Genomic DNA, 27,861 nt, shown 5'->3' on the forward strand with positions numbered 1-27,861 from the left:
ATGTAAACATTCCCAATATACATATCATTGTCCAAATGTAGCAGTGACTTGGAGATTTTATACCATGCTACATAATCATTTTCCTCCTCAGTTTCAGGAATAACAAGTTCAGAGTATTTGTCTCTTACTGCCATACCCAGACCCCCTGATTTCCTTGTATCTGTAACTCTGTGTTGTAGGTGTAACTTAAAACCATTAATTGTCATTGCATCATCATCAGTGCCAGTGTTGGTGTCTTGGGAAAATATCATGTCATTTTGATTTATAAGATCTTGAAATTCTCTATTTTGCAAGCGATGTTTAAGCCACACACATTCAAGCTAGTAAACTTTAGTATGCAACCTTCAGCAGCAGCAGCAGCAGCAACAGCATCAGCAATACCATCACCACCATCATGTCCATCATCTCCACCTCCATCACCACCACCACCACCACCACCAGCAGCAGCACCATCAGCATCTATTAAGCAACAGAAGACTCAAAAATAACTCAACTGTAATGCAAGACAAATGTTATGAATAACAAAACTCTTGATTATATATTTATGTGTACGAGGGGATATCAAAAAGTTTTGAGCCTCGCCCTGAAAAAGCAAGATTTTGGAATTCATACTGCTTTATGTTTTCAACATAGTCCCGTTCCAACTTCTCCCATCTGGTTTGCCAATTGCTGATTCCTGATCTGAAGAACTCCACATCTTGGTCCCCTAAACAACCCTCCACAGCTGCTATAAACTCATCATCATCCTGACATTTCTGGCCCCGGATGTGTTTTGTCAGTCAAGGAAAGAGATGGAAGTCGCTAGGGGCTAGTTCTGGTGAATAGAGAGGATGAGGTAAAATTTCGTAGCCGTACTCGCGCGCAGTGTCCATTGCAGCTCGACTGGTGTGGACTGGCGCATTGTCCTGGTGAAGAAGAATCCCTCGCCGGATCTTTCCTCACCGCTTCTCTTTAATGGACTGGCATACCTGCTTCTAAAGGTTAGCATAGTACTCTCCATTCATTGTCGTACCATGAGGCAAGTAGTCGATGTGGATAACACCTTTACTGCACCCAAAAGTAGTTGCCACAAGCTTCTTTGGGAAGCTGGTCGATTTGAAATATTTTGTCCTTGGAGAGGTGACATGTTTCCATTCCACTGACTCCTGCTTGCTGTCAGGGTCATAATGATGAAGCCAGGTTTCATCACAGGTTACAATTCTAAAGTGAAAATCTTCTGGGTTGGCATGGTAACGAGTCAGCATAGTGCCACTGATGTTGAATCGAGAAAGCCTCATGTCATCAGAAAGCATTCATGGGACCCATCTTGCACACACCACGGACATGTGGAGATTGTCAAGGAGTGTGCTGTGAATGGATCCATATGAGAGCCCGGTTGCATCTTCTAACTCATGCAGGGTGATACGATGATTTCCCATCACTAGTTGATGCACAATGTCAGTGTTTGCTTGGGTGGTACTGGTTGAGGGTCGTCCTGGACTGGGGGTCATCATCTAAGCTCTCTCTTCCTCGCTGAAGCTCTTTCACCCAACGTTTGATGGTTACAGCAGAAGGGGAAGACTCCTTATAAACAGCAGTGACTCGCTCTTCAACCTGCCTGGCCGTGTTACCCTCCAGGACAAGAAACTTTATTACTGTTCTATATTCAACCTTGTCCATTTTCACATTCACTAGGGTTTATATCTCTTCTACAAGGCACTTCCATTGAAGAAATGCATCCAGCTCTGTGGTCCTACCGGGAATATGTAGCTGGGACACTAATATACCTTAGGTGCCCTACCCATTACTATTTGTCAAGTATAAATATGCAACGCTCAAAACTTTTTGTTTGATGTCCCCTCGTAAATAGGTGATTTCAGCAGGTGTATAAATGATATGAACATTTCAGTCCAGAAATTTCTTCTTGCAAAAACTCTGTCATATTTCCAGAAGATCTTTCGCCGTTCAATGGCTCTTCGGGTGGTTAAAGAAAACTTAGCGTCGTCATAGGCGATGCACAACTGTAATAGATATGTTGTCATCTTGAGTATGACAAGGTGGACATGTATCCAATATGGTTCCAGCGCATTAATAGATACGTTACGAGTTACGTTAGGAAGGATATAAAATTATACTTTTGAATTGAGTTTAGGTTTAAACAGCCTTATGAACAATTGTTCTTCCTCCGTCCTTAATTGTTATTGTTTTATATGTCTCCCACTATTGTCACTAACTGTAACGTCATACTCATGATGACGATATTTCTATTACAGTTGTGCATCGGCTATGATGACGCCTAGTTTTCATTAAGCATCTGAAGAGCTGTTCAGCGGCGAAAGATCTTGTGGAAATATAATGGAACTTCTTCACGAAGACATTCCGGGGCTGCTTTGATCCATTTCATCATGTAGGGAAGATATGGAAAATCTTCCTTGTAAAATACTAAGCAAACTATCACATACCAGTGGAAGGATTTTGAACCAGTTCATCTCTTTCAGGTGGTGATACTGAAAATGGTAATGCATGACAGTTAGAGAAGAATAGAGAAGTATCATATACCTTTGGTGTTTTGACCTGATCTTAAATAGAGAAAAACTGTGCCTTGCTTTGGTTGTGTAGCTTTTTGCTTCTTTTTACAAAATCATTTGCAGGGCAGTGGGTAGCATGTTAGTTGAGTCATTCTCCACAGGGTACAATGTGTGAAGTCCACTTCCCGAGACCCTCACAGAGCCAAAGGCACACAACCCATCTCTTGAACACACTATTCAAAGCTACCTGTCAAGGTCTGGGTTACATTTGGTCTTCAGTAACCCATGCTTGTTGTTAGAAGTGACTAAGGGGATTGTGTGGTCAGGCTCACTGACTCTGTAGACATGCCACCATGTTGTTGATCAGTGGATGATCTGCTCCAGACTTTATTATTTACCAACCACCGCCACATAGCTGGAATATTGCTGAGTTCGGCGTTAACCAACCAACCAACCAATCAACCAACCAACCAGCCAACCAATTATTCAAACACGGATAAAAGATGCTCTAAGTTTAGGTCTATCCCTCAGCCTGGAGGGTGGAACTGATTCTCTCTGCCTGCCAACTGTATGCAGACAATTGCTTTTCTGTTCATGTAAGAATAAGTTATAAATTGTCAAGTCAGGCACCATGTTTTCAGTCTCCAAACCACATGGTACTATAATGAATAACTTACTTTCAGAATCTTGACCTGATGGTATTTTCCCCACTGCTTTTGGGGGATAGCTCCTCATTTTCTGGAAGCAATCATTGTTTTTTTTCTTATTCTTGAGAAAAATGACAGGTGGATTTGTAAAGCAAGAAATAACATTGCTTAACAGTTTCACTCGTTAAAAGTCATATTTTCTAATATTTCTCAACATATTCTTTTTGGCACCAACAAACTGTACCAAGCATTAAATTCTTTATATCCAGCTGTTCACGTCTAGGTGTTACACATAATTAATCATCTGCATGTGCATTTACATGTCTTCATTTCTTAACAGTTCGGTTGCAGCTGAAAGGAGGATTTGGAGACTTCAGGTATCCAACATTATGAGTGTACTTCAAGCCAGTCGCGGCATGTTCTCCATTGTTCAGGTGTATTATCTTAAACGTCTATTGAAACAAAAATGAAACCATAGAGTGAAAGTGTGAAAATGATACCTCCAGACTGACATTTCGATGTTACTGTGAGACAGTATGTAGTACTCAGCCTCTACGTCGGCCATTTTTCACAGTGTTCCGTGTCTGAGTCAGGTGTTTCTAGCTACTCGGGTCTCATGACATCATTTAGAATATTCCAGAAGATTACCTGAATTCTTTCACCCAAAACATGCATTATTGACCACTTTTGAATTGCAATTCAACACCTGGTCATAGAGACCAGGAAAATGCTGTTTCCCAGTCAAAGAGACCAGGAAAATGCTCTTTCCCAGTCACAGAGACCAGGAAAATGCTCTTTCCCGATCACTATGACCAGGGAACAGGAATTTAATATATATTGATCTTAGCAAAACAGTTTAACGCGTATCTCGTATGATTTCGTTGGTTTTCGTGATGAATGATTGCTGAGCTAGTTGTATCCCTTGTTCTATGTACTTTTTTTATCTTCTTCACCAATGGAGGTGCTTTTACGGGACTTGGGCCATATAACATGTTTCATCTTACGGTACTTGTCGAGTTCAGACAGGATCAAACGAAACTCCTCTTCCGAGATCTTACTGTCAGTGAGTTCAGTAGAAATATGTTCACTTATCGTGTTCAGCTTTGCTTCAGCCAGAACCCCAATCTCGTCGTGTTTCAACGCTTTACGGTGCAATCTATTGGCTGCAAATCTACAAATCAGCCCCGCCAACCTTATCACTCCAGCTGATATTTCAAAGCCAAGTACTGCCTATGTGGCTATGATAGTTGTCCGAGGTCCATGCTGGTAGTCATAAGGGCAGTATCGGCACCATCCATGAAGCTGAATGCTTTATGGTACTTCTCCTCCACCATATTGGGGTTCGGGTTTCTTGTGGAGCATCCATCTTGTATACTATTATTTTATTTATCCACCCGGCATGTAATGCGAGGGGATATAGTCGACGCCTCACCTGTCCATCGTCAGTCCGTCCCCCGTCCGTCTGTCCATCCGTAATCATTTTGTTTATGGAGCATAACTCAGAAACCGTTCAATATTTTTAGACCAAACGTGATAGATATAGTAATCTGAGCCTATGGTTGTGCCTTTTGCTATTTACAGATTTTTGCCATTTATATTTTTTTTTGTTTTTCGATGGAACATTTTGGTGTTAGTCTTATGGTAGGGTGGGCTTCGTTTCCGGAGCAGAACTCAAAAACCGTTCAATATTTTCCTACATAACTTGGTAGATATATCAATCTGAACCTAAAGTGGTGCCTTTTGCTATTTACAGGTTTTTGTGATTTTTTATATTCTCGGTTTCCATGGAAACGTTTCGGACGTAGTCTGAAAAGTGAGGGATGGGCTTCGTTTCCGGAGCAGAACTCAAAAACCATTCAATATTTTTCTGCAAAACTTGGTAGATATATCAGTCAGAAGCTGAAGTGGTGCCTTGTGCTATGTACAGGTTTTTGTGATTTATTATTTTCTTGGTTTCCATGGAAACGTTTCGGACTTAGTCTCAAAGTGTAGGGGTGGGCTTCGTTCCCAGAGCACAACTCGAAAACCATTTCATATCTTTCAACAGATCTTAGGCATATATATGACATTGTGACTTTGCTGGTTACAGATATATTGCATTTATAATTTTCATGAATTCCGTGGAAACAATTCAAATTTAGTCTAAAAAAACAATGAGTAACTGTGAGATGATTTGTCCTTTCAAACATGTGGGGGCCGGGGGGATATGTCATCTACTGATGACTCTTGTTATTAAACTGGCAATGCTTTGCTGTGATAATCACCATCGTCACCAGGGCAAAAAACATTAGTTGGTTTCACATTAATTTCAGACTCGCTATGCGCATGCGCAGAGTGTGTAAAAATATCAACTGGTCAAGTTCCGCTTTGGTCGTACGTTTGCCGATAGTGTAAACACATTCTAAAGAAAACGAAAAATCAAACCAAATACATAGTTTTATGTCTATTACAACTTATTTTTATACCGGTATGTACAAAAGACCGGGAATAGTGAAATAAATAGCTTGATTTATGTCAATAAGTCCGTGTATAAACACATCTGACAACCACCGTTGTTCCCACACATCCCCTTCTCACTACTATCAAAACACACATTTCTGATGCAGCTGCAACCAAAATAGGACATCAATACCTTACAAGCATATGTAAATCAATATATTTAGTCAGCTATGAACAGTTGCCACTCGTAAATAATTATTATTTAATCAATTTGTTTTGAGTGTATTTACAGTATCGGTAAGCATGCGACCAAACCGGAACTTGACCAGTCAATATTTTTACTCACTCTGCGCATGCGCACAGCGAGTCTAAAATTATTGTGAAACCAACGAATACTGTATTTGTGATACAAATAGTTTTAGTCATATCGGCACCTAGCCTAGCTTCGTATCTCGCATGCAGCTTATTGATTTCTTCGGCTGGCATTTTTAAAATTTTATCGGGAGTGTAGTCACCTCTAAAGCATTGTTTGGCTTTACCACCCACTGCCAGTGCTACCAGTTCATCTCGCTTGTCGTTGACCTGCCGGTGGCCTGCGGCTGCCTTAAGAATTTCATGTCTGGAAAGGACTCTCCACTAACAGTTGTTCGAGTAGTTCATCACACTCCATCTTATAATGTAACAAAGTTTTAGGTCTAATAATAAAATTCCCAACGCAGGCGAAACATAGCGAGGTTAAGTTGCACACGATGAGCACTTCAAAAACAGTCATCCCTATACTATAATATTTAATTGCTAAGCATTACTCAGCATTTGCTAAACATTGCCAAACATTTGCTAAGCATTTGCTTAGCTAAAACACCCTACAAACAACTGGTTGGTTGGTTTTCAACACAAGCTTAGTATATTTAGTTTCAGCGAGCTGTCTCTTCACATGTTCACGTTCTAATTTATTCAACACATCATTCTCTCTCAAACACTCCTCGAACGAATACCTCTCCTTGCAGCAGTCTACGTAAACTTTGTCTCAGTGTATTTCGTTACACCACTGAGTCTAACAAAACCTAGTAGAAGGTCGTGTCAGGTAATCTTTGAGCGACCAATGACCGTCCAATCAAACGTGAGACGGTTAAAAAATGTAACCAGTCAGACACCGCCTACTATTTAGGGATCGGAGGGACTTTAAAAAACTCAGGTCACTGGCACCGATCTTTCCACAAACAAAAATCTGCATATAACACAACTATTTGACCTGCAGTATATAGGCTTTGGGGTTTCTGTTGACATGGTTACCATTAGCTAATATTTCCGCAAGGTGACATCCTTGAATATTGCCAAAAACACCATTTTCAGCGACTGTTCACTCACCGTTGTCATGATTGTACATACTTCCGTGTGCATCACCCAGAAGTGAGCGTATGCTAAATAGCATTCGGAGTCAACGGGGTACGAACCTTTTCGAGGTAAAAAGTTCAAAAGGTATGCCCACTTTCGTGATTTGGTAAGCTGTGGTCAATCACAAAGGTTAACTGACGCGACCTCCCATGAGGGTTTGTTAGACTCAGTAGTTGAGTGTAACGAAAAGTACTGAGGATAAGTTTACTGAGACTGGTCCTTGCAGTGGAATAATGCTACCCATCGCGTCTGCTCCCTCAAATCAACACCGTGCTTGCCATAAAAGGCAACTGTGCTTGTCGTAAGAGGCGACTAACGGGATCGGGTGGTCAGGCTCGCTGACTTGGTTGACATCGGTTTCCAATTGTTATGTATACGAGAAAACACGCCTCCAAAGTTTTGGTAGACAATGTAAAACCGGAGGGGAGGGATTCCCCGACCCCGATGGGTTTACATTGTCTACCCAAACTGAGAAGTGGAAGAAGAGTGTGGAAGAGTGTCTGACTTTGAGTGAACTGATATTAGCGGTTCCCATCCCGCCAGGAAAAACATTTGTGTAGTGAGTTTGATCTTAACGAAATTTTTCAGTTGAGTTCAAACACTCATGTATCATTTGAATGTTGATGTTTATAGAATGTTAGGAAAAGGAAATCCTGGGAAGTGGACTTACTAACCAAAAGTAAAACCTGGGAAGGGGTCTTACTAGCCAAAAGTAAAACCTATCTTTCTCGCGAAAAGTAAAACCTGTCCCTTCAAAACAAAAACCTCAAATGCAGTTACTCTCGGAAAACAAGAGAATACCTAATATATAGTGAGAAGCACATTGTAGGTTTATATAATTATTTAAACATCTACATGCGTATTTGCATGTCTTTGTTTCATATCAATTCATAAGATTCGAATAATGTTCCAGGGACCCATTGTGAGTATGAAAATCGGCCATTTCGAAACATTTTCTTCAGGCACATTGATCTTAAATTGAACTTAAATGCTCTTTGAGACCATGTACTAAGTGGACTCTGAGTGAGAGAACAAATGCAATGTCTCATGACTGACATTTTTTGCCGTTATTGTAAGACAGATACATAGTAAATATGCTGTACTGCTCATGATATTTAAAATGACTGGTGCAAGGTGGGTGTTCACCTCTTATACTGTTCGTGCAAATCATGTGACAATGATGTTGTGTCGAAATTTTAGATCGTCTTTAGTCACATGTTACCTGCCAGTAAGTAATCACTGACCCATATGAGAGTTACAACAAACCTGGCTGTGATCCAGAAGGGATCAATACGTAACACAATATCCTTTTATAGTCTCAGTTTGTGTATTCCAAGTCCTGTTACTCATATTTAATATCACATGTTGGCTGTGGAGATGTCACTAAGAGAAACAAGTTTCAACACCAGCCGCTCATTCAATTTGACGTAATGAGTATTAATAGTATACTTCCATTGAGTCATCATGCAATTACATCTTTGTCATCTTCTTAGTTGAGGGGTATAAGATTTCTTGGTGCAGATTATGCTGGGAAAACGATTTAGTACTTTACATTTTTACATTTATTTAGATTCAATTTTTTTCTTGCTCTCGTTCTCTTGAATGATCCTGACGACAGTCTACAGAACCTGAGTGATAGTGTTGACAGTCTGTAGAGCCTGGTTTAGTGATGGTGTTGACAGTCTGTAGAACCTAGTGTAGTGATGGTGTTGACAGTCTGTACAGCCTGGTGTAGTGATGGTGTTGACTGTTTGTAGAGCCTGGTGTAGTGATCTTGTTGACAGTCTGTAGACTGAGGTATAGTGATACATTTGACAGTCTGTAGAGCCTGGTGTAGTGATGGTGTTGACAGTCTATAGAGCCTGGTGTAGTGATGGTGTTGACAGTCTATAGAGCCTGGTGTAGTGATGGTGTTGACAGTCTATATACCTAGGTGCAGTGATGATGTTGACAGTCTGTAGATTGAGGTATAGTGATACATTTGACAGTCTGTAGAGCCTGGTGTAGTGATACTGTTGTCAGTCTGTAGATTGAGGTTTAGTGATACTGTTGACAGTCTGTAGAATGAGGTGAAGTGATTACTGTTGACAGTCCGTAGGGTCTAGTGTTGTGATGGTGTTGACAGTCTGTACAGCCTGGTGTAGTGATACTGTTGAAAGTCTATAGACTGGGGTGTAGTGATACTGTTGACAGGCTGTAGAGCTTTGTATGTTGATGATGAAATTAATTCATTAAGCATAATCACATGGTGATGTGATTTCCTTTACGTTTACGTTCGTCACTCCGAAGACCAAGGTTTGATTTCCCACTTGGGTACTATGTGTGAAACTCATTTTCTGGTGTCCCCCGCCGTTATATTGTTGGAATATTGCTAAAAAGTGGCATAAAACTAAACTCACTCACTCACATTTACTTTTGTTTAGAGCAGGTTTTTCCTATGGATGTGGATAGCTTCAGATAAATTTAGTTTTAGGATTTTGGATTGAGACTGGTTCCTTTCTGTTGTTCCATTTGATGTTGTGGCTTGGGTTGGCGTTAAGGTGGTCAGCTATCGCTGATTTAGAGTTTCTCTTTCTTTTCTTCCTTACAGAGTCCTTGTGTTCCTTAATCCTAGCGGTGAGTGATCTTGAGGTTTCACCAATGTAGGATTCACCACAATCACATTCTAACTGGTAGACGACACCTGCTGGATCTGGCTCATGTGTAGGGATGGATCTGTCTAGAGGTCCAGTAAGGTGATGACTTTTTGGAAAATGACATCAGTGTTGGCTTGCTGCTTCAGGAGTTGCTGGATGTCATGGCTAGTTTGACCGATGTAGGGGAACTTGACGGTAATGTGGGAGGTTTGCTGTCGGGGTGAGGGTGTTGTTTATGGTCTGGTTGACAAGAGATGCAGGATCTCTGTTGTAGGTGATGAAGACATGTCTCAGGTGGTCCAACTTCATGTCAAGGGATGCTGTTGTGGAGCAGATATTCTTGGCACATCTAGTCAGGGAGGAGATTATATATCTCTTGACTTCAATAGGATGGCAGGAGGAGTAATAGGTTCCAGGGCTATGTCATAGCTAAATCATAACTTTCGCATTATAAGGCATTTTTATCATATTTTGTCTTTGAGTATGTAGATGTGGATGAGTAACCTTTAGGGGTTTATTTTAACTTTGTTGATTCATTTCGACGGGTGCATCCCGACGGATTCGTTCCGATGGAATATCCCTTATCACATGATTCAAGTGTACAGGAGTACCCATGAACGGCCACCTCCTCGTGGACCCGGGGGGATATTTGGTCCACCAACCTGTTTGCCGTGGGTTGCGGCCCTGTGTCGGCGGAGAAAGGGATCCTGGTGGTTGAGGGCAATAAGGGCCTGTAACCGTGTTCCTGTTGCTCAATACACCACTTTGGCCCTGACTTCGCCTAGACAGGTGGTTGAATGGGCCCGGTTCAACCAACCGGCTGGTCCTGCCGAGCCCTGAGCACTAAGTTCCATTGCTCGATCATTGTTTGGCTTGGTATTACTTTCAACACAATATGTAAATGTACATATATACATATGCTATGACACATGTGTTTTTTTTTAATTTGAGAAAATTTGCCTAGACGCCAGTGTCAGAAGGCGGGGGCTCATGGGCCAATCTGGTAGAATTATTGATTATTAATTTTTCTGCTGGAGTATATCATCCAGGTGTCCTTGGTGCTGCAAGTAGGAAACCCACTTGCAATTAGCATTGTCCATGTGATACTCCAAGGTGGGTGGGGAGCCCGGATGATGAATCAAAATAATCTTACCATGGACTACCAAACCCCCACAAAAAAAAACAAACGTCAGCTCGACAGTGATAATGAACAGAGGTCATCCAACAGACTATTGGCCACGTTTCCTGGTTCTCAATACTGTAGACAAGACACCACTGAAACTAAACCCTTTTGTAATCTCTAAGGGCATATATGGCATTGCAGGTGAGGTGAAGAACATAGAACGCTTGCGTTCAGGATCTTTTATGATTGAATGCAGCAGGAAACAACAAGTCACTAACTTGATGAATACAGAAACGTTTGCTGGAATCCAGGTTTCAGTTACTGAACACAGAACACTGAACGGCAGCAAAGGTATCATTAGACACAGAGATCGTTTGTTGGCCGAAATGTCAGAACTGGACATCGTTTCTGAATGAAGGATCAGGGAGTCACAGATGTCAAGCGATTCACCACCCGCAAAAATAATGATGTCATTCCAACAAACACGTACCTCTTTTCTTTCTCTTCACCAAATCCTCCTAATTTAAATGTGTCAAGGTTGGTTACTGCACTCAGTCAGTTGATGTTTACGTTCCAAATCCTTTACTATGTTTCAGAAGCCAAAAATGTGGTCCTGGTGTCAACACATGCACAAAGCCAATAACATGGGCTCACTGTAGCCAGACTTCACACGTAACTGAAGATTGTGAAAATACGTTAAAAAGTGCACAAACTGTTCCGGTAATCATTCATCCTTTTCCAAAGACTGTACAGTATGGAAAACACTTTTAAAAAAAGTTAGATTTACACAAAACATTAGCTTCGCTGATGCTAAACAAATTGTTGAATCAACAGTACCCAATGTTTCATATGCATCAGTCATTAAGACACCGTCTGAAAGTTTGTCAGGGGTAAATTCAGCAGTCACTAGCTTTTCCATAGAGTGTCAAACAGATTTGACTTGGGTAACAGCCGACACCCCTCACCTTCTTATACCTAAAGAACAGTCTACTCAGACTTCGGAACCATGCATAAACAGTCCGATCCAAGTTCAGGATGAAGCACAGTTATTGCCTCAGTCCACCCAGAAGACTCGTCCAGAAACAAGTCAAAAATACAGTCAAGACTAGGGCAGAAACAGTGAAAAAAGGTGTCAGAGCTTCTAAGGGTTCGGAGAAGCATCTTCAATTATTTAACAAATATAGTTCATTGGAGGACATGGATGTGTCAGAAAACATCCATGCCAGGGCACATAGCTTGTCGCCCTAAAAAAAAGCAAGGGGTAGATCCTATCCATCCACCTAAAAGATAGGTCGTTTAACTAATATCGTACTGTGGAATTGTAGAGGTCTAAGAACTAATTTCAATGAACTACAGCTTTTGGTCCAGGATCTCACACCATCCGCATTCTGTTTGAATGAAACACATCTGAAACAGACAGATAATTTTAACTTACGCCAGTTTAACGTCTATCATTCTCTTTCCCCTCCGGGTGATAGGGCCACTGGAGGTTCTACCATTCTTATGCGGCAAGATGTTATTCATAGCCCTGTTATACTAAACATTAATCTCCAAGCTGTTGCAGTGCAACTGACTCTGGGTGTAGCATTTACACTGTGTTCTCTGTATATTCCGCCTTCTTCAACACTTCAACATACTGACCTTCAATCACTCTATGACCAACTCCCAAAACCATGTGTTATTATGGGTGACCTAAACAGTCACAAGCCACTCTGGGGCAGTACTAACACAAATACTAAAGGCAAAATAATTGAAGATTTCATTTAAAATAATGACCTGTGCATATTTAATAATGATTCAAGCACCTATCTGCATCCTGCAACTGGCACTTATTCTTCTCTGGATTTATCTCTTGCCGACTCTAACCTGCTCAATGAATTTGATTGGTCTGTTCATAATAACCTTTGTGGAAGTGACCACTTCCCAACTATTACTCTATCCGATTCTCCATCGTTTACAAGATGGAACTTTTCGAAAGCTAACTGGTCTTTATATCAAACTATGTGTGAATCAAAACTGCGACCTGAATGTTTCAGTGATATAACTGATCCAATTCAAACTTTTGCAGACATTCTAAATAAAATAGCTGATGAGTGTATACCAAAGTCCTCTACGACTCCACACGTACGAAAACTGTGGTTCAAAGCAGATTGTAGATAAGCCAGAAAAGCGAGGAAAAATGCAGAACATTATTTTCGCCGTCATCCAACTGTCCATAACCTAGATAAATTCAAAATACTGAATGCAAAGGTGCGTCGTACCTTTAAACAAAACAAACGTCAAACGTGGAGAAATTATGTCTCCAAACTTAATTCACACACGCCAGTGTCCAAAGTATGGAACATGGTTCAAAGAATTAAAGGCAAAGGTTCCAAATCTGACGTACACCATCTCAAAGATGGTGATAATTTAATTACTGACAAATGTCAAATTGCAAATAAAATTGGCGAAACTCTTGCCAAAAATTCTTCAAATTATGTCCCTGAGATTCAGAGATATCAGAAACAACAGGAGAAGACAAGCGCTTAAGCATTCATTTTGAATCAGATAACGGTGAAGACTATAATGAAATGTTTTCATTACATGAGCTATGTACTGCTCTTGAACAAGCTCATGACACAGCTGCGGGTGATGACAATATTCACTATCAGCTGCTGAAACATTGGCCTTAACCATGTCTGGTCACACTTTTAGATATATTTGACAAAATATGGACATCTGGAAACTTTCCTCCTTCTTGGCGTAATGCCATTGTAATCCCTATACCCAAACCTGGTAAGGAACATACTAATCCTTCCAATTACAGACCGATCTCTTTAACCAGCTGTGTCTGCAAAACCATGGAACGAATGGTAAATAACAGATTAATTTGGTATCTGGAAAACAATAACCTCATTACCTCAATATTCAATGGGGTTTTCGGAAGAATAGAAATACCATTGATCATTTGGTACGTTTAGAATCCTTTGTCAAAATGCTAAAGTAAATAAACGACACGCAGTGTCGATATTCTTTGATCTCGAGAAAGCGTATGATACCACCTGGAAGCATGGCATTTTAAAGGATTTACATGATTTTGGGTTGAGAGGTCGTTTACCTCATTTTACATCACAGTTTTTAAAAGAAAGACAGTTTCAAGTCCAAGTGGGTTCAATCCTGTCTGACCATTATAATCAGGATCAGGGTGTTCTACAAGGCAGTATTTTGTCTGTCACATTATTTAGTATTAAGATAAACAGTTTATCCAAGGTTTTAAACGATTCCATTGATGGATCACTTTTTGTGGATGATTTTAATATTTCTTGTCGCGGGAAAAATATGCATACTATTGAAAGACAATTGCAGTTGTGTTTAAACAAAATAAATAAATCGTGTCTTGAAAACGGCTTTAAATTTTCTAAGTCTGAAACTAATTGTATACACTTTTGTAGAAAATATAAGCCACATAAGGACCCTGAGCTATTTCCAAATGGCACTGCCATCAAAGTTGTAAAGGAGGCCAAGTTCTTGGGACTTATTTGCGATTCTCATTTAACCTTCTTACCGCACATTAAATCCATTAAAGCTAAATGCCTGAAGGCACTCGATTTGTTGAAAGTTGTTTCCAACTCAAAGTGGGGAAACCAAACTACCCTCTTACACTTATATCGATCACTCGTCCGTTCCAAACTTAATTACGGCTCCATCATAGATAGTGGAGCCTGCAAAAGCAACCTTAAACTTCTTGATTCTGTCCACCACCAAGGTCTAAGACTTTGTCTTGGGTCCTTTAGAACTTCCCCTGTTGACAGTCTCTACGTTGAGGCCGATGAACCATCTCTTACACAACGTCGTATAAAACTGTCTTTACAATACATTACTAAATTATATTCTAATGAATCTAACCCTGCCCATAACCGTGTTTTCAATCCGCTTTATGAGGATTTGTATAACAAAAATCCTTCTCTTGTCCCGCCTCAAGGGCACAGAATGAAACCCATTGTTTCTTCTGCCAGCATTGAGCTGGAAAGTATATCGCCTTCCCGTCTTCTTTCTTCTCCTCCTTGGCAACTGGTTAGGCCACAAGTCGGCCTAACATTAACTTCATTTAAAAAATCAGAAACTAATGAATTACAATACAAACAAGAATATAATCAATTTAAAACTAAATATAGGAATCAGAAACCCTTATTTACAGATGGTTCCAAGGACAGTGGTGCAGTAGCTTGTGCCACTATCAATGGATACAGAACAATATCTTCTAGAATTCCAGATAACAGCTCTATTTTTACTGCAGAAACAAACGCCATATTAACAGCTCTTAAATATATTCAAAGATACCCTGAACGTAAACAATATATAATTTATTCAGACTCTCTTTCTTGCCTTTTACTTCTTGCCTTCAGGCTATTAAAAACCTTTCATGTAAACATCCACTTTTAATAGAAATTATGGAGTTATATAATGATCTTGCTACTGGTCAATGCGACATCGTATTTTGTTGGTTACCAAGCCACGTTGGCATTTCTGGCAACACAATGGCCGATCTTGCTGCTAAGGCAGCACTCAACAAATCTGTGACACCACTTCTGATTCCATACTCAGACTATAAAGCTACAATTAGATCTCATATCCGTGATCTAATGCAGAAGAAGTGGGACACCCAAGTGGGTGTTAATAAATTACATGAAATAAAACCGTATATTGGTTACACCCACTTGGGTTGTCAGTCCAGATTTGAGGAGGTTGTTATGCGACGATGTCGTATTAGCCATACTAGATACACTCACGAATATATACTTCAAGGTGAGGATCCTCCGTTTTGTATCCCTTGTGATGAAGGAATCACGGTCAAGCATATCTTGCTTGACTGTATTGATTTTGCCATCACAAGGGATAAATATTTTAATGTCAAAACAATGAAAGATCTTTTTAATGTTAATTATCATTTAATCATTGAATTTTTAAAGGAAATAGAATTATTACATAAATTTTGAATAATATGTTTTGTAAATAGAAAGCTGATATTTTAACCATGGTGGTAAGAATTTTCAACTGCCATTGTTAGTGGCTGTACCCTCAAAAGGGGTTAAAGTAGCGTAAAATTATTGTCCCCCTGAGAGGATACGTAAGTCCCAAAACTTTCAAAGTGAAATCTAAACTGACCAATTTTTTAATCGTAGTATTTTTGTCATTTTAAATTTCGGCTACATTTTCCTACAATCACCAACGGCTGAGGGGATGGTGTATATCCAGCTAGGGTCCATGCAGGTAGCAAAAGTAATGTAAGTCCCCATGGTCCCTAGTATGGTGATCTACCTTCAGTTGTTGGCGATCTACAGCCCGTATTTTATATTGTATTGTCCAAATAGTTGTATTTGTTTTAACTCCCCACACTAGTTTTAATTGTAACTGTGATATTCTAGTTGTTTTACTGTCCTTTGACGACAGGTGTTTATAATGTATACATATTTCATTTTAATATAGAAATGTTCTCGTCACGATATGGCTGAAATATTGCCGATGTGACGTTAAATATTAACTCACTCACTCACTCACTCACTCACTCACTCACTCACTCACTTTCTTGCCTTCAGGCGATTAAAAATATTTCTTGTAAACATCCACTTTTAATAGAAATTATTGAATTGTATAATGATCTTGCTACTTGCCAATATGACATTGTCTTTTGTTGGTTACCCAGCCACGTTGGCATTTCTGGTAACACACTGGCTGACCTTGCTGCTGAAGCAGCACTCAACAAATCTGTGACGCCACTTCTTATTCCGTACACCGATTACAAAGCTAATGTCTTACATCCGTGATCTCATGTAGAAGAGATGGGACACTCAAGTAGGTATCAACAAATTACATGAAATAAAACCCCACATTGGTTATACCTACTTGGGTTGTCAGTCCAGATTTGAAGAGGTTATCATGCGACGATGTGGTATTGGCACATGAATATTTGCTTTAAGGTGAAGATCCTCCGTTCCGTACCCCTTGTGATGAATCACAGTGAAGCATGTCTTGCTTGGCTGTGCTGAATATTCCATCACAAGGGATAACCTTTTTAAATCAAGAACTATGAAGGATCTTTTTGGTAATGTTAGTGCTCATTTAATCATTGCATTTTTAACGGAATTAGATTTGTTAAATGAATTGTAAATAGGTAACTCAAATTGATTTTTTGATTGAATTTTGAGCAATATGTTTCTGTAAAAAGATGTATTTTAATAATTGGTAGTTTGGATTCGTAACTAGAATTGTTAGTTGCTGTGCCCTCAAAGGGGCTTAAAGTACTGTAAAATAATTAATACTCTGAGAGGGTACATAGGTCCAAAAACATTTGATGTAAATTTAAGTCTACCACGTTTTTAATCGTAGTATTCATGTTATTTTAATTTTGGCTAGCATATTGCATTTCATACACTCTCCAGCGACTGAAGGGATGATGTAAAACCAGCTAGCGTCCATGCAGGTAGCAGAGGTACTGTAAGTCCCCATGGCCCCTAATATGGTGATCTACCTTCGGTTGTTGGAGATCTATATAGCCTGTTTTTATATTGTATTGTCTGAATAGGGATATTAGTTTTAACTTTTCACGCTAGTTTTATTTCTTATTGTGATATTCTAGTTGTTTTACTGTCCTTCGTCGACAGGTTTTTTATCATATACATCGATTCCTTTTTTCAAAAATGCTCTCTTCACGATATGGCTGCAATACTGCCAATGTAACGTTAAATATTAACTCACTCACTCACTCAAGTGTACAGGTTACAGATACAGATACACTCACAGTCACAGCTACTGCAAGTCACGAATGATTTATCGCTAGTATCAAATATTAGGTCACAGTTTACTTAATGTTTGACAGTCACTGATTGTCTTCGCAATCCTGTCCAAGGTCATTCTGACATACTATGTTTATGTATTTACTTACAGTCTCTGCTGAGGATTTCTACCTCTCCCTATTAATGGAATCATCTACAACCAAGGCATACAGTTTTCACTGCAAGTTATAATAGGGAATTGACTTCATTCTTACTTGTGTGGTAGTTTAGGATATTTAGGGTTGGGTTACTTTAATGTGGGCTATTAGTGTGTTCCCGGCTATGCTGATATGCATAGCCACAACCAGCCTGGCAGGTTAGTGTGGTCTGCCTGGAATGTACCGCCCATGCACGGCCTGTCTCTAGCCCTATAAAAGGGGTAGCTTCATAGCACTCCTTGACTTCAGTCCACTGGTCCGCCAGAGGTGAGGACGTTTATTATCCCCCCAGCATGTAATACGGTGGGGAATATAGTCGACACCCCGTCTGTCTGTCCGTCAGTCTGTCAGTCCCGTAATCATTTTGTTTCCGGGGATAACTCAAAGCTCGTACAGCCCATGCACTACCTGTCTCTAGTCCTCTCTCTAGCCCTATAAAAGGAGTAGCTTCATAGCACTCCTTGTCTTTAGTCCACTGGTCCGCCAGAGGTGAGGACATTTATTATCTCCCCGGCATGTATTGCGGGGGAATATAGTCGACGCCCCGTCAGTCTGTCCGTCAGTCTGTCAGTCCCGTAATCATTTTGTATCCGGGGATAACTCAAAAACCGTTCAATATTTTTGTACCAAAATTAAAAGATATAATAATCTCAACCAATGACTGTGCCTGACTATTTTTTTGTGTTTCCATGGAACGTAACTGTCAGATGATTTGTCCTTTCAAATATGTCGGGGCCTGGGGGATATGTCATCTTCTGCTTGAGTCTTGGTAATCCAGACCAAGCAGATAGGCTTTTTGTTTACCACAAGAAATGAATATATTTATTTGTTTGGGGCATAGGCTTTGAAATCAGAGCCATGTTTTGGTGGGATTTGGGGTCAGCTTAGGTTGTTAGGTACAGGTTAGGTTAGGTTGTTAGTAGTCTGTAGTACAGACCCTGATGTATATATATCCAAGAAAGCCCACGTAAGTCTAGAAAATGTGGCAAGTCTAGATTTCCTTAGCTTCAGGGTCTGTACCAATCTGCTGAATCCATAGCCAGTATATGACTAGTAATTATCAGTTGATCTCTAGCTGTCACGGGTGTTTAGTAGAAATTCGTGGGGAGGCTCCCCCACTGCTCCCCCATAGCCTCACACTATGCTAAGACCTCCTGCCCTGTCTTCTCACCGGGAGGCAACGTGTGTCGGGTTTTATCCAAGTTTCTGATCTTCCTTCCTGGAATACCAACTTCTGAGCGGGTCCCTCGACTCACAATGTCTTCGACAGACTAACAACTACTATCTGAAATGAACATATTTTACCGGGAAAAGGTCATAGTAAAAGAAATAAGAATAACATAATAAAATGGAGACTGAGACTTTCTTCACTTTCAGAAGCTAAGGGAATCTAGACTTGCCACATTTTCTAGACTTGCATGGACTTTCTTGGATATATTTGCTTCAGGATCTGTACAACATCGCATATCATTGATCAGTTGTTTTGTGACTTCAGTTCAACAGGACTGGTACAAATAGATGGCAGTCTTTTCAAAGGGTTCTACAAGACGGCACAAAGTATTGTCCATATGAGCGACGTCATGTGAATATTTTCTACACACTGTGTGTGTTGAACATTTCCTGTTAACTTACTTGTAAAACATTTCAATCAAAGACATGGCTCTGTCTTACTGCTTCCAATAAACAGTTTTCTCCTGTTCCATGTGATTTCAATCAAACTGCCGTATATAATGCAGACATAGTATTTTGATTTGACAGAAAAGATATATTTGATATCTTTGTCGGAGTTTTGGATATATCTAGTTTTGCAGCCATAGCATTAGTCTCAAGATATGCTAACCATGAGTTATGTGGTTGCGACACTTGATACTTCCCCTGAGCTGCCCACACCACACTGAGAGGGAGTAGGGGTCGGGCTGGGTAGGGTTATGTTGGGGGCAATAAAAAGTCCTGTCACATACACCTTCAGTAGCGTGTCAGTAATGGGTGATAAGAATCTTTGCATGTGTTGAGAAATTCCAAGAAATTATCGCTCTGCAGATTTGTTCAGTCTCTGAAAATGAAGAAAGTCTCAGGGCTCCATTTCAGTATATATTATTGTTTTTCACTATGAACGTTTTTTCAGTAAAATATGTTCATTTCAGAGACTAGCTGTTAGTCTAGGTTGTTAGGTATAGGTTAGGTTGGTGGTTAGGTTGGTGGTTAGGTTGGTGGTTAGGTTAGGTGGTTAGGTTGGTGGTTAGGTATAGGTTAGGTTAGGTGGTTAGGTTAGGTGGTTAGGTATAGGTTAGGTTGGTGGTTAGGTTGGTGGTTAGGTTAGGTGGTTAGGTTGGTGGTTAGGTATAGGTTAGGTTAGGTGGTTAGGTTAGGTGGTTAGGTATAGGTTAGGTTAGGTGGTTAGGTTGGTGGTTAGGTTAGGTGGTTAGGTTGGTGGTTAGGTATAGGTGGTTAGGTATAGGTTAGGTGGTTAGGTTGGTGGTTAGGTTGGTGGTTAGGTTAGGTGGTTAGGTTGGTGGTTAGGTATAGGTTAGGTTAGGTGGTTAGGGTAGGTGGTTAGGTATAGGTTAGGTTAGGTGGTTAGGTATAGGTTAGGTTAGGTGGCTAGGTTGGTGGTTAGGCTAGGTGGTTAGGTTGGTGGTTAGGTATAGGTTAGGTTAGGTGGTAAGGTTAGGTGGTTAGGTATAGGTTAGGTTAGGTGGTTAGGTTGGTGGTTAGGTTAGGTGGTTAGGTTGGTGGTTAGGTTAGGTGGTTAGGTTGGTGGTTAGGTTAGGTGGTTAGGTTGGTGGTTAGGTTGGTGGTTAGGTTGGTGATTAGCTTAGGTGGTTAGGTTAGGTGGTTAGGTATAGGTTAGGTTAGGTGGTTAGGTTGGTGGTTAGGTTAGGTGGTTAGGTTGGTGGTAAGGTTAGGTGGTTAGGTTGGTGGTTAGGTTAGGTGGTTAGGTTGGTGGTTAGGTATAGGTTAGGTTAGGTGGTTAGGTTGGTGGTTAGGTTAAGTGGTTAGGTTGGTGGTAAGGTTAGGTGGTTAGGTTGGTGGTTAGGTTAGGTGGTTAGGTTGGTGGTTAGGTTAGGTGGTTAGGTATAGGTTAGGTTAGGTGGTTAGGTTAGGTGGTTAGGTATAGGTTAGGTTAGGTGGTTAGGTTGGTGGTTAGGTTAGGTGGTTAGGTTAGGTGGTTAGGTATAGGTTAGGTTAGGTGGTTAGGTTGGTGGTTAGATTAGATGGTTAGGTTGGTGGTTAGGTTAGGTTAGGTTGGTGGTTAGGTTAGGTATAGGTTAGGTTAGGTGGTTAGGTTAGGTGGTTAGGTTGGTGGTTAGGTTAGGTATAGGTTAGGTAAGGTGGTTAGGTTAGGTATAGGTTAGGTAAGGTTGTTAGGTTAGGTGGTTAGGTTGGTGGTTAGTTTAGGTATAGGTTAGGTTGGTGGTTTGGTTAGGTGGTGTAGAATAGGTTAGGTTGGTGGTTAGGCTAGGTGGTTAGGTTGGTGGTTTGGTTAGGTGTAGGTTAGGTAAGGTGGTTAAGTTAGGTGGTTAGGTTAGGTGGTTAAGTTAGGTGGTGTAGAATAGGTTAAGTTGGTGGTTAGGCTAGGTGGTTAGGTTGGTGGTTAGGTTAGGTATAGGTTAGGTAAGGTGGTTAAGTTCGGTGGTGTAGAATAGGTTAGGTTGGTGGTTAGGTTAGGTGGTTAGGTTGGTGGTTAGATTAGATGGTTAGGTTGGTGGTTAGGCTAGGTGGTTAGGTTGGTGGTTAGGTTAGGTATAGGTTAGGTAAGGTGGTTAGGTTAGGTGGTTAGGTTGGTGGTTAGGTTAGGTATAGGTTAGGTAAGGTGGTTAGGTTAGGTATAGGTTACGTAAGGTTGTTAGGTTAGGTGGTTAGGTTAATGGTTAGGTTAGGTATAGGTTAGGTAAGGTGGTTAGGTTAGGTGGTTAGGTTGGTGGTTAGGTTAGGTATAGGTTGGGTTGGTGGTTAGGTTGGGTGGTGTAGAATAGGTTAGGTTGGTGGTTAGGCTAGGTGGTTAGGTTGGTGGTTTGGTTAGGTATAGGTTAAGTTAGGTGGTTAGGTTAGGTGGTTAAGTTAGGTGGTGTAGAATAGGTTAGGTTGGTGGTTAGGCTAGGTGGTTAGGTTGGTGGTTAGGTTAGGTATAGGTTAGGTAAGGTGGTTAATTTAGGTGGTGTAGAATAGGTTAGGTTGGTGGTTAGGTTGGTGATTATGTAAGGTGGTTGGGTTAGGTGGTGTAGAATAGGTTAGGTAAGGTGGTTAAGTTAGGTGGTGTAGAATAGGTTAGGTAAGGTGGTTAAGTTAGGTGGTGTAGAATAGGTTAGGTAAGGTGGTTAAGTTAGGTGGTGTAGAATAGGTTAGGTAAGGTGGTTAAGTTAGGTGGTGTAGAATAGGTTAGGTTGGTGGGTAAGGATAGGTTTAGGGATTTTGTTGTAAATAGATTATTGAGTTTCAGTTGTCTATTTGTTATGTTTTTGCCAGCAATAAGGCCTGATTCATAGAGCCTACTTGAAGTTGGCTAATTTATCACTGGATAAAACAAATACACAACGCAAGGTCCAAAACCAAAGAATAGCTAACCTGAGAGAAACATTTCTGACTGACTCTTTTCTCTGCTACTGTTAGACGGCCAGAGAATATGTGGTAATCCGGTGTCAGCCATTGTGTTCGGTGTCAGACACATGTGCAGTCTTGTCATAAGTCACGTTTCCAGTCATGTGACATGAAGTCATTTAGAATTTTCCAGATCAGCTGATTACTCAGCCAGTCACATGTTAGGATTGTTTTTTTGTTATTTTGGCGTTTTGTTTATTTATTTATTTATTTATTTATTTATTTATTTATTTATTTATTTTACAGGCTATCGAAAGAAATGGTCTTTACTGGTGTGCCTCCTGTTGGAAATTTTAGACCAGTTTGAGTTACCTGAAGTCTACTGCATCAGCTCATGCAACATGGATGCCCTAGTTTCAGTGAGAAATGTGTATCCATTTGACCATTAACCCTTTCAATGCAATCAAGTTTTTATTGAGTTCCGAGAAACTCTGAGGTCGTAGATGAAGACAAATGTTTATCAAGGAAAATTTGAGCTTTTCTTGATTTGTATCCCTTAGTTATTCAAGTCATATAATGATTTCCATCACAACTTAGATGTGGACCCAGACTGCCAAAGTATGTGTCAATATTCATTTTCAATGATACGGCAAAAACTAGTTTATGATTTCAAATTTGTCAATATTATGTGATCTGTTAAAATGTAATGTCACTGTTGGTTTATAAGCATCATTCTGACTTGACTGCTGCCTGGCCGAATAATCGCCCTCCACTATTTGAATGGGTTTATCATTAGAATACAGTGCATTGTGCATGCATTTTATCAGTGACTGTAACCAGGAAGGGTAATTATACATGGTACTTGTACTTCTCTTGAATTTCCTTTTGCTAATGTATTCATCCAAATTGTACACTTGTAGTAATGTTATAACATTCAAAGCGAACATGCAAAGGTTATCTAATTATACTGCTGAACCCTCTCCCAACAATAGCAGCCCTAGATCACCGACTGTCTGTAATCACTGAGCTGTAGTGTGTCACGCGACTTCTTCTGCAACGTTATCGTGGTATCAGCTTTCATACCTTATCTTTATGTGCACTATGTGTTGGGCAAAGCACAACGCCAAGGTTATGGCTGGTAAAGTAAGACCAAACACTGGAGGGTGTGACATGCATAGTGCTTGATGTCTTACTTCTCTTTACTAGATGTTTGAGGGCTTACTTGCCCCAACCATAGCCGAGGGGGAATGCTTTATAAGATATATAGACTAACAGCTAGTCTCTGAAATGAAAATATTTTACTGAAAAAACGTTGGTCTGGTCTGCAGATTTTAAAGCCTGCAGGTGGTCGGCAGCAGGCCCTGGATGGCTAAGTGGCAAATTAACATAATGCAAACACTGTTTTGAAGCCATGAAGATCTGAGTTAGAGTTGATCTTCAGCAACCATCGTCATAATGACTAATAAAATCAGGTGGCTAGACTTGCTGACATGGTTGACAATGTCATTAGTGTGTGGTGTAAAACTTAACTCACTCTCAACATTTGTGAGTACTGGATGCTGATTTGTGCATCGTGTAAAACTCTGGTGTCTGTATATAGAGGATATTACATGAGTGCCTGTGTCATACTATGTTTATGACATGAGTGCCTATGTCATACTGTGTTTATGACATGAGTGCCTATGTCATACTGTGTTTATGACATGAGTGCCTATGTCATACTGTGTTTATGACATAAGTGCCTAAATGTTTGTATTTCTAGAGCGAGAGTGAAGGCTATAACGATATTTAGGCACGAGTGTCGAGTGTGTTATGGGAACGAATATGACTGTTTGTTACTGAAGTGTTAAACTGGGGAATATAAACCCCAATCTACTTTCAAACATGCATGGGCTGGCTACCTGCCATTGCCACATGTAGAACACAACATCACCGAAGAACCCTGACGTCATTGTATTGTTCTTGATGTCACATTACCACGACAAATTGATATTTTGCCCTAGAGCATCGTACGAAAAATATGAACTCAAATATGTTCGCACTTGTAGGTAATAAATTGAGATTTTGCTGTTGTGTGTTTCAGTCAGGACGAGGCCCAGAAGATTGACCAGGAGCTGTTCGAGGACTACTCCTTCAGTCTTGAGCACCTGATGGAGCTAGCTGGATCCAGCTGCGCTGTCGCCATCGCCAGGGTCAGTCCAGCATCAATGTCACCATCTGCAATCATTTACAAAAAAGCACGACCGCAGAAAACTGGAATATGATTGTTTGTGTATTGTTACTTACAAACTAACTGTCTTATAACAGGGTTAATTTCAAGTGTTCAAACTGTGTTTAATTTAGTATACAAAATTAAAGGTAGAGTTGAAAAGTGCAAAATTATTATTTGAATTTCTTTTCTCGAGCCCAGAGTAGCCCAGCGGTTAATGTGCTTGCTCGTCATGTCAAAGGCCTGGGTTTGATTCCCACCCCCCCCCCCCCCCCCCCACACACACACACACACATGAGTACAATGTGTGAAGGCTGTTCCCGATTTACTCTGTGTGATGTTTGCTGGAATATTGCTGAAGGTGGCGTAAGCGTAAACCTCACTCACACACCCACCGACTCACTCACCCACCCACCCATTCAGATACTCACTCATTCACCACACACACCCTACACACACCTTAGCCCACTCACTCACTCACTCACACTCACTCACTCACTCACTCACTCACTCACTCCAGTGTGTATTTCGTTCCAGTGTTTCCCAATTGACAACGTGTCAAAGGACAATGGTGCAGTGCTGGTGTGTTGTGGACCAGGCAACAACGGCGGGGACGGCCTCGTCTGCGCCAGACATCTCAAACTCTTCGTGAGTCACACGTTTTCACTTATACATACCATGAAAAATATAGGGGATATTGGATTTACAAGACTGATTCCTTCAGTCAGGAATTATATTGTGTAATTAAATGTTTTGGTTTACAATTTGGGCATTCTGTGCAGGTTTTTTAATCTGTCAGGTGTTTATATGTGAGATACACTACTGGTGCTTTGCTCACTTTGTGTATGGAGTGAGTAATCATTATGGCCTTAAGAGTTACTTCCCTTGAAGAGATTAAGTTATTTCAAGGCAAAACTATTTTGCAGTTGTATCTTGACTTATAACAGATTTATGTCAGTCAGTTTCCTGTTAATATGCGTTTTTGTCTGTATCTTACATTACATTACACCTCTACATTAAAGGTGTTAGAAGAACTCCCAGTCTAGTTGTTCTTACCCATGTAAAACGGGTTTGAATTTGGGATTCAGAATTATCCACAGGCAGCAGTAAGGACTGCTGAGCGTGGCATAAAAACCTGTACTCTGTGTTACTGGGGCTGCAGTCATTCAGCCAGACCTTGAATTGATTCAGTTTTCAATACTGGGCCCTCAATTTGATCATTTTTTATTCAATTCTTCATGCAAGTAACAACATCAGATTTCATTAAATTTCAGATTCATCTTTTTTAGCGTGAAATTCATCATCAGCTTGGTGATGTCAGCTAATAACAATTGTCGTTCAATAATTAACCTATCACGTTTCTTTGTATTTCAGCCCTCAAGACTGTTCAAGTTTGAGTCAAAATTATGATCTAGTTACGTGGAAATAATTAAATAGGCATTTAAATAATGAATTGAAACAGTGATAATGGTTATCAAAAGTCGAAACTAAGGTGTCACATTCAATCTGCGATGCATCGAACTGAATCGTTGGAACCCTATATAAAACACTCACTAACTCCTTGCACTGACTTTTAGGGTTTCAAGCCCTCCATCTACTACCCGCTCATCAAAGACTCGTATAACCTCATCGTGGACGCTCTCTTTGGCTTCAGCTTCAAGCCACCAGCTCGGCCTGAGTTTGCCTCCACCTTTGAGAAGTTAAAGGCGATACAAGACGATGTGCACATCTGCAGCATTGACGTCCCTTCAGGTATAGAGTCTGTTTGGGTTTTTGTTCCAGGATATTTTTTGCATGTTGCATCGGGCATCCAAATCTGCAGCACAGATGTCCTGTCATGGAACGTGTTTGGTTTCCGGGTTAGAAGTGGTTCCTGGGAAATATATGTGTTGTGTCTGATTGGGTTAGAAATATACATGTCACATGGGGTGTCCAAATCTGCAGTACTGATGTCCCTTCAGTTAATTTGGGTCAGGATGTGTGGCCAGAAGCCATGCGATGTCATATGAGTCTGTCTAATGTCAGGCTCTATGACAAGGTTTGTCATCCTACTGACACTGTTGGATGTTCCTCACAATATCAATCACATGTTTGTGTGGTCTAGACTTAATTATTTGCAAGCTGGTGTTACATGCCTTGAGTAGTACATTGTTAAACAATTTAGTGAGGTTCAACATAGTTTTCAGATTTTTTCTTGATTGTTTTAATATGGCGTGTTTGATAGACTCACACAGGTGCTAATGGATTCATGTAGGGTGTTCGAAGTGATGTTCTTACATGCTCCAGGATCTAATGCCTGCGTGCGTGCGTGCAAAAAGTAACAACCCTGCAACTTTAATTTTTCACATGCACATATGAAAGAGGAAATTTCCAATTTAAACAAAAGTAACATTCCCTTTTCAAAGTATTTCTGTTGTGTTATTTGGCAATTGCACACTTGTTTAGTTTACTCTCCATTTGTATGAAATGATTGACAGTAATTATCTCGACATATTCAATACATTTTCTACGTGAGGGAAGACATGGCTGCTTGGAAATTTCACATAAGCACAGATTGTAATGTGCATGTGCAGTAGAGGTCAAAGTTCGCTGATGTAAAAATGCTGCAGTTTCATGGTCTTTCTTTGCCGTTTCTACTGTTTCTTTAACTAGGTAATATGTTTTTGTTGCTATTTCCATGATTAATGTGGACTTTTCTGCGTTTTTCTGCACAGTGTAAAAGATTTTTTGATACGCCTCAAGTCAGTCACTCGCTCACTCACATTCACCCACACACTCACCCTTTGACTCACCCATTCACTAACTGTCTCACTCACTCACCAACTCACTCACCCACCCATTCACTCACCTACCCACCTACTCACTCACTCAATCACTTATCCACTCATTCACTCACTCACTCGTTTCAGGATGGGATGTGGAAAATGGCGACCCTGATGGCATCCAGCCTGAGCTGGTGATCTCACTGACTGCTCCCAAACTGTGTGCCCGTCACTTCAAGGGGAAGTACCACTACCTGGGCGGTTGCTTCGTCCCCAAGATGCTGGAACAGCGCTACAGTCTCAATCTTCCTGCCTACCCAGGCACTGAGTGTGTAATAGAACTGAAAACACAGGCCACAGAAATGGCAGAAAGTTCCAAGTGATTCTCTCCAACATTTGCCATCATTCAACCTCCTGCTGTTTGTAAATAGCTTGATAAATGTGTGGCTTATATCCAAACTCTTCCCAACAATGTATAGAAGAAATGTTTGGGGCAGATTTGTTGTGAACGTGTTGAGAATATATTAATAACTGGTATAGTTGGGTTAAACTGCTTTTAGCTGTAGTTATATCATTGCTTGTCAGCTTGGAGGCAGTAAGTGAAATAGTCACTAGACTGTGGCTTCTAAAAATC

General features: G+C 40.5%; 1 protein-coding gene across 1 annotated transcript; it reads left to right on the forward strand.

Annotated features, from left to right (window-relative positions):
* Positions 1-8,108: 8,108 nt before the first annotated feature.
* LOC137259622 (NAD(P)H-hydrate epimerase-like) lies at positions 8,109-27,610 on the forward strand. The gene is made up of 5 exons (XM_067797236.1): positions 8,109-8,122; positions 24,340-24,448; positions 25,003-25,113; positions 26,043-26,217; positions 27,375-27,610. The coding sequence occupies exons 1-5, from the start codon at positions 8,109-8,111 to the stop codon at positions 27,608-27,610; spliced, it is 645 nt and encodes a 214-aa protein (XP_067653337.1).
* Positions 27,611-27,861: the final 251 nt, after the last annotated feature.

The sequence above is a fragment of the Haliotis asinina genome, chromosome 13, assembly GCF_037392515.1.
Source record: "Haliotis asinina isolate JCU_RB_2024 chromosome 13, JCU_Hal_asi_v2, whole genome shotgun sequence".
NCBI classification, from domain to species: domain Eukaryota; kingdom Metazoa; phylum Mollusca; class Gastropoda; order Lepetellida; family Haliotidae; genus Haliotis; species Haliotis asinina.